The following is a 19,233-nucleotide window of genomic DNA, read 5'->3' as shown; positions in this document are numbered from 1 at the left end:
TATAAGTAAAAGGGAGATAGCTAAATGGTTTGCACTTGTGTGTGAATATAATTTGGGACCTAGCAAAGTCATTCAAAAAGGTCTTTTCATTCTTACAACTTACAATGTCTAACATACACATACATAATACATAGTTAAAGTCAACTTATTCATGCAAACGACTAATAAACAAATGTTTCTTCTCTCTATTTGCAGCTTAACGTCATTCGATCAACGCATTTATCAAATTCAAACAAAAAGAGCATGATGCTTATGAATGAATCGGACAAACAAAAACGTATTGTTACCGAATTGAACTAACCGCGATTGCAATCGTCTATGCAATATTTGCTAATAGTGAAAAAGTGTTAACAAAACTTTACTACAATATTACGGCATACAGAGTAATCCCGTTTTTGCCTTTGTGATTTGCTGCTGCGTTTTTTTTGCGTTTTTTTTTTCTGGACACATGCATTGTGTTTTGTTTTATTGAGTGAAACAAGTGAACCATACGACAGACACTGGTCAGTCGGTCAGTTAGTCGGTCAATCAATCAGTGAATGAATAAGCCAGTGTAAGAGCAATATAGAGAAAGCCAGAGAGAAGAGGATAGAATGCTTTGTGAAACGTGAAATGAAGCCACATAGCAAGTTTGACCTTTCCGCCTACAGCAGTCTCGTCTCACTGGCCAGCCACGTCCGCCTGCCACTGCCATCCAACATTGCCTGAGGACAGAGAAGTCGAAGAGTTAGGGACACGGGGGCATCACAACACAAATGGCCGAGAAGCAGACACAATTACAGAAACAAATACAACAAATAAAACTTCACAATCAAAGCAGAAAGAGCATATGGTAATCTGAGAGTATCTTCAGCTTCGACTGCATGAGTGGACAACCGGCGAGTGTAAGATAAAGATTCACCCGACTGGACTGGACTGGACTGGACTAAACTGGGCTGGCTAGGAGAGAAAAAGACAAATCGTCATCGTACTAAAAGCCCATATCATTTCAACCGCCGTCATGTGCATAACAATCGCATATTTCATCCTGATGGTAGCCCAGCTGTGCACCTTGGTCCACTCCGCTGGCGGTAAGTACAAGTTCCCCGAGATTCAACTCGTACACAATTTCAGTAGTAATAACTTAATCTCAAAGCTATCCCAAGAGTATAAACCAACTAGAAGGCAATGTTAAGGCTCGAATAGGGCACAATCTGACATTGGTAGCGTTTTAGAATTCCTACGCTTTACCGTCGCATACGAAACTCGGCAAAGCGTTTGGATTCTGAAACATTATCTTTGCACATAGCAACATTGTCTTGGGGGGGGATCCATGTGAGGTATAAAATTTTCTAGTGGAAAGGGCGCTAAGAAACTTTTAGAACTTTACTCAGTATATTAAAGTCCCCAAAATGTAGAAATGTAAAAGGCGGAATGGGAGAAACCATTACGGTTCGCATTAAGCATTAGTATTCATGATAAGGATCAATAGCAGAATTGATATATAGCTATACATGTCCGTCCCTCCGTCCGTTTGAAAACAATAAAAACTCAAGATTTTAAAAATTGAATTATATAAAATTACTTTATCAATTTAATATTTAATTACTGACACTTTCAATCTGAACTTTTTGTTTCTCAAAACAACATGAATTCTTTTGACAAACTAAATCACAGAAAGGCCGAATAAATTGTAATTTTAGAATTCTTCCTTACTTGGAACTGCTTAATATTGATCATTGGGAAAAGATTAGTCTACATATTATGTGCCCAATTTAATAGTTCGCTTAATTATGTTCAATTGAATAGGTTTTTAGATACGATTAGCAAATTCCTGAAGAATTTCGTTCCGTGAGAAGCTGAAATTTATTTTTCTATATTTTACGTTAAGATTATTAAATAGGATTTAACAGTCATCCAAATAAAACTACCTACTCTACATTCTTAATCTACGACTGTCGAAATGGTTCATAAGTCGAGAAGATTTTTACAAATTCGTTACATTATTGAAGAATTTTGCATTTCCTGTCTGAAAATTTGATTGGATCGAGCCATTATATATGTTTGTATTATAGCTCTTATAGCAATAATGAAAAATGTAGTTTTAGATTAGATTTTTGCTGACTAATCTCCAGAGCACATTGCGTATACGTAATTACAGAGTACATCATTAAGTTAATGGTTCGCCTAAAGCAGTCATTTCAAGGCGAGTTCTGAGTTAGTTAAGCATACTATACATTAGATGAGGTCCAATCCTTAGCCAAATTAGTTATGGTCTACACAAGGAGAAAACTTTTGATAAGAGAAAAGTCATTTAGGTTTTCATCTTATATAGCCTGGCCTTCAATATTTAAACTTTACTCTCACTTATAGTGCAAACAACTGACATTGAATTTTGATAGAAGTTTTAAGACATTAATATACCTTATGACTGCAATGTAAAAACTGAGTAATGTTTTAATGACTTTAGTCTGGCGTAACCGACATTCAAGAAAATCACAAGACATTGGAAAATCATAGTCATCTATTCTTTATTCTTGGTTATAATTTTCAAGGGGTCATCAAAATCCATCTGTATTATGTTTACCTTAAAGAAATATGAAACCGAAATGTCAAGTTCTCTTTATAAATAATCCTTTGCTCGACATTTTATTTTTATATATACTTTAATAGTGATTTCCTCTCTTTACAGAAGCTGATTACACACTTGATGATTCATTTTGGAATGAAGAGAGTCCCGTCGGTAAGTTTTCAGTATTAATACATATTACAAGATAGAAAATTCATAGTATTTGCATTTACTTTTTAATAATCAGGAGTGACCAAAAGTCCTTTTACATAGTTCACTTCGAATTGTTTGTCGATTAATTTCCAATTTGTAAATAATCATGAGATGCTTTTACATTTGAAATGAAAGCAGCTAACGAAAACATTATTGGCCAATCCCGGAAAAACATTCCATTAACAGTATCCATTTATGTTTTCGGCTCTCTGGGTGTTAGGACTAGTCCTTGAAAAATGTATTCACAATAATTAATCTTCTTGAACGGAATGGGGGAGACAACATGGAAATATTAAGGGTGGCTTATCAGTTTAATGATACTGAGACATCAGGTGTAGGCTGTTCATACATACATACATACATACATACATACATATATGCGAATAAATTATTATTGATGAGCGAAGACCCGCCGGTTGACAAGGATAATTATTTGGCTAAGTGTAACCGTTTTGCGTTCCTATCATCTATCTTGAAAAGCAAAGTCCATAAATCTTGCACCAGCATAAAGGTGGGGAACAAACTCATAGTTGTTTAAACGAAATTTAGTAGACTGCCTAATATTAAACATTTCCCACTATACTAAATGTTATAGTGATTCTTTTTGGCCAATACACAAACTTAACTTGCCTAACTCTCATCCCAATAGCTCTTAAATGAAAGCACAGACATTTACAGCTATTTCAATTCAGTTTCACATGATAATAAACTAAATTTGTCCCTACATATACATATGTATGTATGTATAGGCATACACTTTGATTAGAAACTCCTTAGACTCTGCATATCAATCCAAAAGAATCTGTTGCATGCTTTTACGCGCTGCCTTTCATATGGCAAGAAGAAAAAACAAAAAAAAAGATTACATACATCAGTTGATTATTAAAATAATTGTCAATGAAATTGTCAATTTATCATTTCTATAGATATTGCTTGTTTTTTTAAGCGAAATTTACAAAGTAGTTCCATTCTATTCTTGATCAACATCTATAGTCGAGACCATCAAGCTATGTCTAGAGCAAACACTTTGGTATAGAGACATTCCGATTCGGAACTTTTGCCTAATAGGTTATTAAAAAAGTTGAGTGCTTGGACTGCTCAATTAAATTCGAATGAAAATAAAATTGAATTAAGACCTAAAACTTATTCCTTTTGCTAGTTATTGAGAAATCTGAATTAGGCTACATTAAAGAGGATTGATTTTAAAGTTCATCATTCTTTGTAGTGCAATTACTTCTTGATCATACGAATAGATAGTTAGAGGAGTAGTAAGAATAACTTATTGAAAATAGTAGCGAGATATAATTAGTTGGACCATTGTCTTTTATATGGAGGGAGTTCTATTTACTATTAGTTTTATGCTTGTCATCTTTGCCAATATTAAAACAGAAACTTGTGTAAGTTTATATCAAAGTCTTGTTAACACATCTTAATATATTAATTAACAAAATCAAACGAATTAATTGCATTTGTTTTCTTTGCTTTTCGTTTTGCAGGTGAAGTGGAACGGTTACTCAAAGAGTACAGACAAAATCAAGAGCTGGTGCGTCGAATCGGTGGTCATTACTATCAGATCATATACCCAGTACAGCTGCGTCATCACGAAAAGATGGGCATCTCGACGCGCGAAGTCAGTCCTCCAAAGGTACGCAAACGTTTACATAAGCGAAACACAAAAAATGTAGATATTCATAATATGGTATGTTCATCCTTAATTTCATACTCATTCATTCTGTTTGTGTTGTTTTTTTCTTTGTTTTCTATGATCACATTTCATCTATGTACATTGCGTTAGTTTGCTTAGAAAGTTCCATTCACTGAATGGCAAAGTGTTGATGACCAAAAATCAAACGAAAATCTGAAAAATTCATAAGTTCAAATTACAATTCAACTCCAATTTCAATTCTTCTTTGGTCAAAATTGGTCTTAATTAAATAATAGTCCGATCGTAATGACAAATTCACCTTATTTCTAGACTGACTAAGATCTCTTGAACCCTAAAGTTAAACTGCTAATTACATATGTATAAAACTCAAAAGTAACGCTATCTCTATGTCCCCAATTTCCAATAACTATCTGTTTTTTATTTCTGTGTTTTTACAGCCTGGACAACGTCCTCGTCCACATGACGATAGCGGATTTAGCAGGGGCAGGACAAAGGTATGCAAACATAATGACAAATAACTAAAAGAGTTTACATCAATTCTGCGATTTGTATTTGCAATCTCTCTCAGTCTCAATTGTTCAGTAAAATAAGGAAATCCAATCCAATTCATTTCTTTAATCGCAGGAAAATCTATTAGAAGTAACAAAACTTCCACCACAAATTGAGTAGGATTATAGAAGAAAAAAAACATCCTTAAAACATCCTTAAAAAAACAATCCTTAGGTCCATAAGTATTTCTCTTACCCTCATGCCATAGGTAGAAAATATTCAAAAGGATCATTAGCAACTTAAACTTAAAATATCGATACATACATTACAAAAATGTACGCAATTTTATTTAATTTCGATGTCAATCGATTGCGTAATTGATTGAATTTGAAAAATGATTTTGGCGGAATTTGAAATGCATAGTGGTTAATCACATTAAAAGTTGTTATCGCCCCAGACGGGCAGTTCAGTTCAGTTCGGTTCAGTTTTGGCTAACGAGCCCTAAGAAGGGGCCAGGGGACAACAAAGTCAATTACCTTGATTAAATTTCTTTGCAAGCACCCAAAAGATGACTCATTAGAGCAAGGGGGGGATTAGGAGGACATTCGGTCCCATAAGGAACGCAAAACGAAAAGAGAAGTCCTTGAGAAATAATCAGACTGAAGCAAAACGATGCTGTGCTGCTTAGACCATCAATGGCAAAAAAACAACAACAAAAAAAACCTGCTCCTGTCCAAATTACTCATTATGTAAGACTAGGAAAACGCCAAATGCCATGCAAAGTTAATAAATTTTATCATGAAATCTAAAATAAAAATCCATTTTGCATCCGCTTAAAGATTAAGTGCCATCAATTAGGCAAAATAATATTGAATTTGAATTTCCTTAATACTTGTTTAATACTAACAACTCTGTAAATGTTAAAAATAATATTAATGAAATCAAACTAGTGGAACTCACAAAATTCTTTGACATATCTAGTACTTAATAGCTTATTCAAGGGACTTGACATAGAATTCATTCCAAATGTCGTTGTAACAAGGTAACACTGTAGTCGAGCTATGCACCTTTACTATGGTTAAGAACTTTCAATTTAAATTTAAACTCTAGAGTTTGAAAACTATTCTGGCTTATAGAACAAACGTTAAGTTGGTTTATATTTCTATTCAAGATTAGTAATGAGGTCGAAACTTGGTTAGATATCTGTAATTAACAAACTAAATGATAAACCAAAACATTTGTTTTTTGACTTTCAGAAGCACTTTCATCGCACATCGCTGCTGATTAAAGCTTTTAATCACAAATTTCGTTTGGATCTAGAGTTAAACTCGTAAGTAATCCAAGAAATGAGAATCTAAAGTTAATTTTACAGTTTCTACAACTTGTAGACACAGTTCTTGACTTTTTAACTTATTATTGACCTACATATTGTTTTTTTTTTTTCGTTTTGCCTTCATTCACAGCCAACTTCTTTCACCCAATATTCAACAGAAACATTATCATGTTGGAGGATATCTAGTGGATGGCAACAGACATGTAAGTAATACTTAATTTATTATTTCCATAAATATTAGCAACAGAATGTCCAAAACAACAATTATGACGCACAAATGTAACATGAGTTAAATGAAGTTCGTTATGCATAGTTATGAATTTCCCTCATACAAATATTTGTTCAAAAAGGAAAAACGGATTATTATTATTTTTGCCGTTGAGTGAACAGCAGTAAACACAACAAAAAAAACCAACTTGAATAAATATAAAAATATTCAACAATATGCTCAGTTTTATTCAAACTTAATTATAACAAAATATCACTCATACGACATGTAATTCAGTTAACTTTGTAGGATTCAATTTATTTGATTTCAAATGAAAAGTTATGCACATTTTTGTGTGGCAAATATGTAAATATTGTTCAATGCATGCAAAATGTAGTTGGTTTTTGTGTTAACTTCAAATGAAAAAATTCATAGCATACTTTTAAGGGCACATCTGGGCAATTGCATTAAAAATTTGTTTTTAATATCTATATAACTCTATTTATCATTGTTGGTTGTTGGTTTTGCTGTTTTGCCTGTTTTTATTAGGATATTGAGCACTGCTACTATCATGGAACCGTTAAGGATTATCCAGGAGCTAGTGCAGCTTTTCATACCTGCAATGGCGTCAGCGGAGTCATACACATTGGCAACGAAACATTTGTCATTCATCCGTTTTATGGTGGTGATCTATCGGTTAGTATATATACCTATATATATAATTATTTTTCACCCTCTTCACAAAAGCAAACATCTACTTACATATATATAAACATTCATTATGCAGAAACATCCGCATGTTATTTTCGAGGCACGCACCAAAGCGAACAAAGGATGTGCCAACTCGGGCAACCTGGATTCGTGGCGTTTGTCGCGTCGCACTAAGCATCTGATGCCATCGGTGGGTGTGCCTGCTGGGGTCGTTGATGAGATTCATCAAAACGGCGCTGGCCGCTATAAGCGAGATGTTCGTGAGGCCACAAAATACATTGAAACGGCCATCATAGTGGACAAGGCCATGTTTGATAAGCGCAATGGTAGTACGCGGGCGGAGGTAATCCATGATGCCATACAAGTGGCTAATATTGCAGATCTGGTAAGCATTATATATATATAGTCACACAATTAAAGGCTTCTCACTTCCCCGGTTCCCTCTCACCCATTACTAGTACTTTCGCACATTAAACACTCGCGTCTCTGTCGTATACATTGAGACATGGGGCAAAAACCAGGCCGTTATCGATGGCAGCAAGGACATTGGCAAGGCTATATCTAACTTCAATGACTACACCTCAAGGAATCTATTTCAAATTGAACGTGATACCACACAACTACTAACGTAAGTGATTTCCGTTTTGTCTAATTGTAAGAAATATTTGCTACAAACATTTCAAACAGGGGCGAAACGTTCGCTGGCGGTGAAGCCGGCATGGCTGTGCCTGAGACTGTCTGTACTCCGCGTGCTGTTGGCATCAGCGTGGATGTCAATGTGTATGAGCCGCATCTTTTAGCGGGCACTATGGCCCATATGATTGGTCACAACATCGGCATGGGCCACGATGATGGACGTAAGTGCTGCCAAATATCTTATCGTCTACTGTCTAATGAACCTTCTCTGAATGTCCTGTAGGCGAGGAGTGCTTTTGCCGAGACTGGCATGGTTGCATTATGGCCCAGTCAATTGTTGGCCAAGAGAATGTGCAGCCGTACAAGTTTTCAGAATGCAGTAAAAAGGATTACATTGACGCCCTTCGCACAGGTCATGGCCTGTGTTTGCTCAACAAACCGAACGAAGTGAGTTAATCTGCTTGAAGTTCAATTTCAGGACTAATTGATTCTTGTCTGTAGATTGAGTTACGTAGAAATTGTGGCAACAAGGTAATCGAAGAGGATGAGGAATGCGATTGTGGCACGTTTGAGGAATGCGCACTGGATCCTTGCTGCGATGGCATCACTTGCAAACTGAAATCCGAAGCCCAATGTGCAAGCGGTGCATGTTGTGACCAATGTCGAGTAAGATCTTGAATGCGAATGCAATCAATTGTCCTTGTCACTTCACACATTTCATTTTCAGCTTCGTCCCAAGGACTATATATGCCGAGATTCACATAACGAATGCGATCTGCCTGAGTATTGTGATGGTGAGATTGGGCAATGTCCCTCCGATGTATACAAAAAGAATGGCTCACCCTGTGGTCTCAGCAAGGCAGGAATCTCTGGTTTGTAGCTAGTTTCAGCTATCAAAGATGACTAATTATAGTATTGCTATTGCTTCCTTAGGCTATTGCTTCCAAGGTTATTGTCCCACGCTATCGCTGCAATGTGAGGCTATTTGGGGTTATGGGGGTTCTGCCGCCGATCGGCAGTGTTACGAGCAGTTCAATTCAAAGGGATCGATCAACGGTCATTGTGGGCGAGATGCCAACGAGCATTACATCAAATGCGAGCCAGAGTAAGACCACTCAGATTGCATGCTCAATCTGTGGCTAAACAATTTTCAATTCACTTCAGGAACGTCCAATGTGGTACACTTCAATGCAAAGAGGGGGAACGACAGCCAGTCAATGATGGTATAGATCAGCTATATTCACGCACCATCATATCGATTAAGGGCCAGGAATACGAGTGCAAGTGCGTATCATAGATTTGTCATGGTGAGAGATTGCGTGGAGCTTGCTGACCTTTCGAAATGCATTTACAGGGCAACTAGCGGCCAAGTGGGCTCTAATAGTTATCCAGAACATGGCCTGGTTAAGGACGGTACGCCATGTGGTGATAATTTGATTTGCCTCAACCAAACGTGCGTCAGTCTTTTCCCGCATGTGGATCAAACCAAGTGCCCAACAAACAAACAGGGTCAAGAGTGCTCAGAACGCGGCGTAAGTTAAAAAAAAAAAACAAAGTGTCACCCAGCGCGCACTCATGAATATGTAGATGTAGCTGCTAATGGCGTCTACCGGCACCTACATACATCTATACATACATATATAGCATACGCACACGCACACAGTTATATCACAGCAACACATATTGCATATTACTCTTGCAGGTCTGCACGAATACGAATCGCTGTTTCTGCGACATGGGCTGGGGCGGTGCCGATTGCAGTTCTGTCGTACTGCTTACAACACCAATACCAACTGAGGCCCTGCCAACTCCGGAGAATACAATCAAAATGGAAAAGAAGGAGACCCCATATGGTAAGAGACAAAGCTGCAGAGGTCAAGGTCAGCTGGTGCTTGGGCCTTGCCGCGCCTCGCCTTGCCTTGCCTTGCCATGCCATGCCATGCCTTACATCTGTGCCGGCTAAGAGGCCCATCCTTCTTACCGAAACGCTAACCAAAAACTTATCTCAACTCAAATCGATCTTATCCAAGTCTAAGCTCAAACAGCCCCAACCAAGTGTAGTGAGCCAAAAACCAAGTCAATGTTTGCCGCCACTGCAACGGCCACAACTCACAATTGATTGATTCGATTGCGTTTATTCGATTTGTTACAATTTGGTTTTGATTTAATTGTATGACAATGGTAATCACGCCGTCACGCGGTTACTTCTAGGTACAATGAATTAAACCAATTAACGAACTGGGCCCCAAAGAACAAACCAAAAGCCAAATTCATCGCATAGCCATACTACAACTACAACTAGCCATTAAACACAACCATTAAACAAAAACATAACATATCAAAAACCACCAGCCCTTATTCACAAATCTTTCAAAGTTTATTGAATCAAAAGTAAATCAAATCATTTATCTAAATTTAATACATTTTAAGTATTCTGCATGCTGCTCACCATCGAGCAAACTTTCAAAACCCATCAAAACGCAAGTTAAGACAGTTTTCCCAATTGGCTGGTCTCAATTCAAGTAAACTCAACAAAGATCACTTGAAAGTCCTGCATTCTTCGGTTAGGCATTAAACAAATTTTTGAAATTTTCTAGGAGAAACCAAAAAAAAAAGAAACTATAATAATAACTACTAAATATATTTTGAAAAGAAACAAAATTGAAGATGAACAAAAACCAAAAAGATGCAATTCATTTGTGTTTAAATTGTGACAATTGACAATTAAATCGGAACCAACATTTGCAGGCACCTCTGACAAAAATAGGATCAGCACATTAACCATGGTCATCATTTTAACAGTTATCGTCAAATGTGTCTTCATTAGTTTTGCAACACTGGCCGTTTGCTACAGGTAGAGTACCACCCAAAAGCAAGTCCAAACAAAACATTTTTGATCCCACACACACACACACACACACACACTCACACAGACACACGCAAGCACACACACACACACATGTACTTAACCTTTATTGTTTCTATGTAATGTATGTGTGTATGTATGTACTCCAAATTGGTAACAGAAAACCTAAATAACTTTATTTTATTGGCTGTAAGACTTTTGTATATTTTTTGCGTGGAAATATTTCTTATAAGTTCATCAAAAGTAAATTACGCATACATACATGCATACTCGCGCACACATGTACACATTCCAAATGATAATCTCAACTCTGTCCCAAATTTTCATTTGCATTCCCCCACATCTTCATCTGCGCTAAAATCGTTGCATACTTATCTGCGTAACGTATTTACGTGCATAAATTTCTTCAATTTGCTCGCCATCTCTCTCAACTCTCAACTCTCAAAACTTCACTCTACTCTTCACTTTTCTACTACTTCTCCTTCTCTATATCTTTCTCTATTGCTAACTGTAAAAATACTCGTATTGTAGTACATACTATATATACACACACACACACATACATACATACAAAATAATGAAAGTGCTTTGTAATTTATTGCCATATTCTACGTACTTAATCAATTTATAAATTATGTTCATTATTTTCTCATTTTATGTTTAATTATTTGTATTTTCGTCGAGTGCTTCATAAACAAAGACACTTTTACACACACACCGAAAGTCAATCTGTCCGATTTATTTCGTTTACACGAAAATACTCATTACAGAATTAGCTAAACGCCTTAATTCACTCTCTCAAAAGTATGCTATACATATTTCATAGCCGATTCTGAGTTTCTTTCACAAAATATTTCCGATTCGGCAAAACTTTTTCTTTTTATTGCTATTCGAAGGAATTCCTTACAAATCTTTGTCCAACCTTTTTTGCTCTCATAATTTTTTTATACTTAAACCTATATACTATTTTAGGCATCTAGTAAGAGCAGAATCAAATAGTCCTGACAATAAAAACAACAACTTCCAACTATTTTTGTTTATTTTCGATCAAAGCAATTTGATTGTTGTTGTTTTCATTATTTATACAATTTCTTTTTGTTAAAAAACCATTCGAAATTCATAAACAAAAATCATGTGTCTCCATTCAAATGCCTAGCATTGTATTTGTGTGTACGTGTGTGCGTGTGTATGGAAGATGAATATACTTTGATTATTTTAAACATTGTGTTTTCATTTGGATTTTGATTTATTTTTATGTTTTTCTGGTTTTCTGTAGCTATGCACGTATGTGTGTGTGCCTATGAATCTTCTATATATAAATGCATATATATGTATCTATATATATATATCAACATATTCATAAGCATATATGCAACATGCTGCATGTTTTGCATTGCGTATAAATATTCTGTGTGTGTACCTATGTATGTATTTGCGTGTAGGCGCTGATCCGTGTGTTATCCTTTTGTTTTTTGGTTTAATTTTTTTGTTATTTGTTTTGTGTTTTTTTGTTTTTGTTGTATGTGGCTAGGGCGTCAAAGTCAAAATCCAATTAAGTTACATAAATCGAAACCAAAACACAATCCATACAAATCACACAAAGAAGCTAAACGACGCGTCGTTTGTTTTGCTTCTGAAATCTCATGCACGGCATATAGAGAGAGAACATTGAACGAAACCAAAGTAAATGTTATATATACATATACATATATATATCTACATAATGTATATCCTTTTGATTGGCAATTTCAAGTAAGAATCGTTGGGGCTAAACATCTCAAACAATTGTACATCAATTCCCTTAACCCCCTCTCCAAATCTCCAAAATACTAAGTCATTTTATTATTATTCATGGCTACGATCAATCACAGTCTAAAACACACACACACACACACACACACACACACACACATACATACACAATCATGTCATTTAAAGCAACGTAAAACCTGTTTAACATACAAATGAAGAAAAATTGTAAGAAGTTGGGTAACTTTTCTGCTTAGAACTACTTGGATTACCATTGTCATAGCCTGTGTGCTGCAAAAGTTAAAGGATGCAAAGCAAAGAAACAAAAAACAAAAGAAAAAACAGTAAAAAATTAAATACAAAAAAAAAAACAACAACAGCAAAAAAAGTAAAGAAAATATTGTATTTTACACTTTTTTTGCAAGTGTGTGCAATTGTGAGAATCGTTTGACTTTGGCTGCACTGCACTGCGATGCGTTTATGAGTCCCTGGAGCCCAGGACGAAACCCAAAAATAAAAGATCAATCACAACAAAAGCACAAGAGGTCTTCCCCCGCACCCCCCAAAGTCCCTTTTCTACCTTCAACAAGTACATGCATATGTATATGTGTGTATGTATGTATGTACATTTCGATAGAAAGCTTATCAAGACACATACATCAGTATGATGTATGTATGTACGTATATACATACATGCATGCATGATGTATGCACACTTCAATGCGGATGCCTTTTGCTTAATTGTGTATTGCTAAGCTACACATTGATTTGATTGATTCTGTTCTGTTTCTCGTCCAATACGTACAAAAGTATGTTTGTTTTTTGCTTGTCTTTTTTTTTCGGCCGATCCACAATCCAACTGTAATAATGACATCAACGCCGTCCAAAAAAACAAAAAAACCAAAATGCAACTCAATAAACTTGTGTAACTTGTATAAATAACAACAACAACAAAAAAACCAAAAACAAAAATAATCTACTCAAACGTTTCCGGCGTGCCAATTTATCAACACACACAATGCGCTGCAACGTAAATGAACGTGAATCTATATATATATATATACCCATATCCATATATGTGTTTAAAAATCTATGCTGGACCAACAAAAAACAACAAACAACCTAAATATATCTCTATATATGTATAATTATTACAATACCACCCCCAAATCCACCTACCCACCCACTCACACCCACTCACACACACACACACACACACCAATACTTGAATACTTGAAATCGGAACAATATGGCAAAATATGTCTCGTATAGAGAACTACCACGGCTCAAATACAGTGTTCCTAGTCGGTGTTCTAATGTCAGTTGTAGGGTTCGTTTTTATAACATTCACATTGATGGCATTGTGCTACAGGTCAGTTGTAGTACATAGAAACTTCTCCCTGTGTCTGAGGTTAGTTGAAAAGAAGTAATGAAAAAGCCAGCTCTAAATACAAATACAAATTACAACCACAAAAATAAGAAAAAGAAACAAGAAAAACAAGAAAAAGAAAACAAACCTTAAATCACAATTACAACAACAAAAAAAAAAAAACAACAAAAACTGTAGCAAAATTCGAAAGAACTAAAAAAAGAAAAACTGCTGTAAATTTTCCTTTTCTTTCGTTTTCGCATTTTTGATCAATTTTCTTGAAAATAATGGTTTTTTGTCTATGTCGTAGCATTTCGAAAACAAAAAAAAAAAAAACATAAAATAGACGTCACAATATAAATTTCTATTATTTATGTTCCGTATCATTTGATTTCCAAGAGCATAACTAGAACCTTGAATCCTCCTGGCCCATAATCACATAAAATACAATGAAATATATTTTTAAATAAATCCAAACACCAATCACATCCACACACACACACACACAGACACACAAGCGCATTACTCACACATACACAAACTACTTGTCACCTTAAATAGAGTCTCTCCGGATGCACATATCCCCAAATCAATTGGCCAAATCTTGAATCGAGAAAAACGTTCCAAATTGGATTCTTTACAAAATGAAATGGATTATATAAATTCTGAGGAAATATTCCTTATTATGCCATATTTATCAAAATTTGTGATCAGACCTTCAGTTTACTTGCTCAATCCAAGACGAATCTAACTTATAATAGTTAAGCCAATGTATGTGAATACAGAACTCCAAGATGAAGCTAAAACAGATCTTCAATTAAATTGTTGCTCTAAGCTTTCAAATGCTTAAACAGAGTTTTTTTTTAAAAATTCATCTAAAATGCACACAGAAAACCACTTACTTACTTAGTATACATGCATTTAGTACATATTATCGATTTAAATGCACTTACTATCGAGCTAACTAATCGATACTCACAGGCTCACTGTCATACTCAAAATATATATTCATATGTATGTACATATATATAAATCTAGATAAATAGTTGTCGACATGTAACTAAAAAGCCCTGTACCCAGTTCTACTTCGAATCATTAGAAGCTTTGAACGGCGTTTACTTTTCAAACTCGTTGTTAAAATGCTTTTCGGTTTTCAATTTTCAATACTTATGGTTTTGTTATATTGATTTCAATATTTTGTTTAAGCTTGAGCGATTAAACAACACACAAGCACAGATGATTTGCATGAATCAACAAATCGTAGACCGCCCGTCTGTCCGATTTGAATGAAAAATGAGAAATACTCACGAAACTTATCTATAAATAAACACAGTGAAATCTCGCTAGAACGTACATGATAGAGAAGCTTCTCTTTGGTTATTTCAAAGGACCTAAAGTAAAATTCGTTATATTGAGTTCGCTCATGGTCGTTTTAGCGAGATTTCACTATAGTAGTTAAAGCATTTAGAAACAAATAAACCCTCTGGCATTCAATTCTCGTGTAGAATTAAAGACTGATAAAAAGTAAATTCCATTGTTTTTTTTTTTTGGTTTCGAATCAGAAGCATGCTTCAAAATGGGGAAAACGGGTACAGGGCGTGGGGGGGAACCCAGCGAAAAGAAAGTTCATTCTTACTACATCGAGGGCATTGAATGTTCATGGTTAATACATATATATATATACTACCTATATACTATATATATATATATATATATATAAATTTAGTTTCGTTAAATTTTGTTTACGTTGTCGTTTCGCTTACGTTTTATCCTTTTTTGTCTTTTGGATTTGTATAATTTTGTTTTTTTTTTTAAATACATGGCGTCATTTTTCTATGTGTTAGTTACTAATACTAATTCATTTTGTTGATTATTGTAAAAAAACGAGTGGAAAAAAGCATACAATTTGAACAAGACCCAAAGACCACGCAAAAGGATTGCCATTTGTGTATGTTGTCGTTGTCGTCAACGCGGCGGTGATCTTGTTGACGTTTTTCATTACTACTTTTGTTCAGTTTAGTCTTCCTACCCAAAAAACCAAAACAAAAACAAAAAATAATAATTAAAATAAGATAAATAATATAAAAAAAAACAAATACCAAGTGCGCTTACCAACACAACCAACTGTCCCAACTGCCATAGTAAAAAAAAAAACCAGAGCAATGCCACAACATCATCACGATACTACTATAAAAAACAAAACAAAAAATGAAAACTCAAACTAACAAGTAACAAACAAAAGCAATGAAGAACATTCACACATACCCATAGTTACCCTACAGTGCCTACCATAGTTAACAGACGCACAGACTGTGTGTGATTCCCACCTCGATACAATGCCCAAATACCAAAATGCTAACTTGCAGCCCAAAGCCAAGAGAAACTAGAATCAATACGCATACATGCATTTGTAGGCATTCGACATAAGTATGTATGCAGGATAAGACTGTGTCTCATGCCCAAAGCGATAAGGTGAAGAGATCGATAGCTATCGATCTCTCGCTCACACACACTGTCTCTCTCTCTCTCTCTCTCTGTATGAAATATTGTGCTTAGGGCCCAACATAGACGAAACTGACTTTGAGTTATGGTGGTGCTTTCTGCTGAGTGAGCCCGCTGTGTTCCGAAATGCCAATAAGCCTGTTACAGAAAATAGTCTTAAAGACAATGCGAATACAATATACACACATAAAGCATTAAATATCAGCATTTATGTTTTGTTTGTGTATTATGGTATGTCAACCGATATCGATAACAGACAATGCCAATGATATACATACAATCCAACACCCACACCCTCACCCCCACCCCCACCCCACTACTCCGCAGAACACACAATGAAAACTACTAAAACGAACTAATATATACAAACAAACATAATCTCGAATCAACTACGATGACAGCTGCGAATCCTTCTGTCCTTTTCTCCCTTTCTCAACATACTACTATTACTACTACACACACACACACACACACACACACACACACCATCCAATCTCATTTTGAAACTTCAGGGAGATCGGCATGAATAAGTTGCCTACCAAGAATCAAGGGAATGTCATAGAAATCGCTAAGCCCATGCCGAAAAGTATGCTATACATTTTCAAACGAAATACCAGGCTCAGAAATTTCAGCAATTTCTATGACATCCCCGATTAATTAAATCGCCAATCAGCCAATCAAAAGTACTTACTATACCTTTAGGTAAACATCTCTTACCACATACAAATTTCTATAATCCTGCAATCTAAAGTGTTTGTAGGAAAATATATCATTATCCTATCGAATACACAACTTATTGAATTGCATGGTGAACAGAGATTACACGTCACTTTGTTTGCAAACTAAACCGTCGATCAATACCAAACCCTTTCGTGTAGTGAATGTTATTCCTGCCGATCTCTATGTCTCATCCGCTCATTGTTCCTCCTCTACCTGCTCCTCCTCTGATTCTTGCTACCCCTTTGCCATCATATGCTTCTCTGTAACCCCTTCACCCTTCAACTCGACACAGCCATTCATGACTTCCCGCAAACATTTACAAAACAATTTTCTCCACTGCGCTTTTAAATTATTACACAATTTGATGTTGTATCATAAATGTCTGTATAAGCAAAAAAAACATAAAACCAATTTGGCTAGAACATCATATTCAAAAATTTTGTGTTTTTCGTTTTGTTATGCCTCTGTGTGTTACATCCATCCATTTATTCATATGTACCTTAAACATATTATACGAATTTTCTTGTAACTATGCAAAAATTGTTCATCATCTATTTTGTTAACCCTTTTAACTCAAACAAATTTTTCGCTCATTTTCATTGTTGAATGATTTATTGTGTTGAAAATGCATTTTCTCTATGACATTGAACACACAAACACACACACACACACGCACACACACACACAATGTTTAATTTCAAGTAATTGATGATACCAAAAGAAATTGATTTTATTACAAAACATTTTATTAATCAAAAAATCTCATCATAACCTTTCGTTTCCTAACAACAACATCAACATATATTATATATATTTACATATATATATATAAATATATAAATATATCAAAAACCAAACCAAACCAAAACGTTTCAACAACAACAATAAACAACAACAACAACAACATCAACTACAAAAACAATATGAAAACTGCAACCAACTATCAAAATCGTTATCAAAATACTCAAAAAAATAATCGAAAAACCAAAAAAAAAAAAAAAAAAAACCGAAATCAAAAAATCCGATAAATGATATCTGAAAAATTGAATTGAACAACGTGATCATCCCTTTCTCTGCATATATATACATATATATATCCACATACACATTCGCACATCTCAACAAATGTGTGCATGTGGGTGTGTGTATATGTGTGGGCCTGCTTATGCATCATACGCTCCGTATTCATATGTACACCCATGTCTATATACATACATACATCTATATATATATGGGTATATATGTCATCGTTTAACAACAAACCAACCGACCAACCAACCAACCAACAAACCAAAAAACCAAAAAAAACCACCGCCACGCCCACGCCACGCCACGCCACAACCACAATCCACCATCAACCAATCAACCAACCAACCAATCAATCAATCAACCATGCCTGACCCCAAATGACAATCTACATTGAAATCGTAATGATTTTCTATATAATAAAATAAATGATAATTATAACTATATATATATATCATACACACGCCATAAACTTATAATGTCCTTGTGTGTGTGTGTGTGTGTGTGTGTGTGATACGAATAATCTGTAATCTAAACGAATATAAATCAAATCAAATATAAAATAAATTCGATACCGATACACCGATATCCCCCGATAAACCTCTGATGCTGATGATCATGATGATGATGATGATGATGATGATGATGTTAATGCCGATATAGACGAAAGACTACTACACTTAAGTATGATCCGCCCTATTCGAAGAAACCGATAGCCAAAAGCTATACGACACCAACCGCACCCAATCATCATTCCGTTGAGGAAGTCTCACTGGATGGCTCCAGTAAATTGGTGTATGCCAATCAAGCAGGATTTAGGTAAGATCGCCACACAAACTAAACGTATGTATGTATGTAAATCCAATGGCTTTTGTTTTCTCTCTTTCGTTTTAACAGGGACAAGGGTATTCATGGACGTCGCTATACGACAGGTGGTGAGGATGATCAGTCGCATGCAGGTTAATACATACATTATCCATTCAAAACCATATCATAAACGCATGTTTTTTATGCTCACACACACACACACACACACACACAGACACAGAGACAGAAGCACACATACAAAAACAGATACTACTTATTGAATGTAGAGCATATATAATGTAATATTTATGTTATGTATATATAAGTATATACCTATGATACACCACACACACACACACACACACACACAGCACAGAAACACAAACATGG

The 19,233-nt window shown here is 35.3% G+C and overlaps 1 protein-coding gene across 10 annotated transcripts in view; it reads left to right on the top strand.

Annotated features, from left to right (window-relative positions):
• Nucleotides 1-19,233, top strand: part of mmd (mind-meld) — a 38,253-nt gene that overhangs the window by 6,785 nt on the left and 12,235 nt on the right. For 5 of the 10 annotated variants that reach the window (XM_068283686.1, XM_068283683.1, XM_068283688.1 and 2 more), the window contains exons 2-21: nucleotides 196-1,070; nucleotides 2,672-2,722; nucleotides 4,258-4,406; nucleotides 4,865-4,921; nucleotides 6,173-6,246; nucleotides 6,380-6,452; nucleotides 7,007-7,153; nucleotides 7,245-7,553; nucleotides 7,627-7,796; nucleotides 7,856-8,025; nucleotides 8,088-8,251; nucleotides 8,306-8,470; nucleotides 8,532-8,676; nucleotides 8,738-8,909; nucleotides 8,969-9,088; nucleotides 9,159-9,336; nucleotides 9,507-9,657; nucleotides 13,692-13,830; nucleotides 18,700-18,855; nucleotides 18,934-18,995. In XM_068283686.1, coding sequence (XP_068139787.1) covers nucleotides 1,001-1,070; nucleotides 2,672-2,722; nucleotides 4,258-4,406; nucleotides 4,865-4,921; nucleotides 6,173-6,246; nucleotides 6,380-6,452; nucleotides 7,007-7,153; nucleotides 7,245-7,553; nucleotides 7,627-7,796; nucleotides 7,856-8,025; nucleotides 8,088-8,251; nucleotides 8,306-8,470; nucleotides 8,532-8,676; nucleotides 8,738-8,909; nucleotides 8,969-9,088; nucleotides 9,159-9,336; nucleotides 9,507-9,657; nucleotides 13,692-13,830; nucleotides 18,700-18,855; nucleotides 18,934-18,995 — 2,722 coding nt within the window. In that variant the 5' untranslated portion in view covers nucleotides 196-1,000. Of the gene's footprint in view, nucleotides 1-195; nucleotides 1,071-2,671; nucleotides 2,723-4,257; nucleotides 4,407-4,864; nucleotides 4,922-6,172; nucleotides 6,247-6,379; nucleotides 6,453-7,006; nucleotides 7,154-7,244; nucleotides 7,554-7,626; nucleotides 7,797-7,855; nucleotides 8,026-8,087; nucleotides 8,252-8,305; nucleotides 8,471-8,531; nucleotides 8,677-8,737; nucleotides 8,910-8,968; nucleotides 9,089-9,158; nucleotides 9,337-9,506; nucleotides 9,658-10,552; nucleotides 10,659-13,691; nucleotides 13,831-18,699; nucleotides 18,856-18,933; nucleotides 18,996-19,233 lie in introns of all 10 variants that reach the window. The other 5 variants (XM_068283687.1, XM_068283685.1, XM_068283690.1 and 2 more) reach the window with 3 other exon arrangements.

This window comes from Drosophila tropicalis, unplaced genomic scaffold (assembly GCF_018151085.1).
Source record: "Drosophila tropicalis isolate 14030-0801.00 unplaced genomic scaffold, ASM1815108v1 contig_158, whole genome shotgun sequence".
NCBI classification, from domain to species: Eukaryota; Metazoa; Arthropoda; class Insecta; order Diptera; family Drosophilidae; genus Drosophila; species Drosophila tropicalis.
The sequence above is the reverse complement of the archived record's forward strand: the minus strand, read 5'-3'. Positions and strand labels throughout refer to the sequence as shown.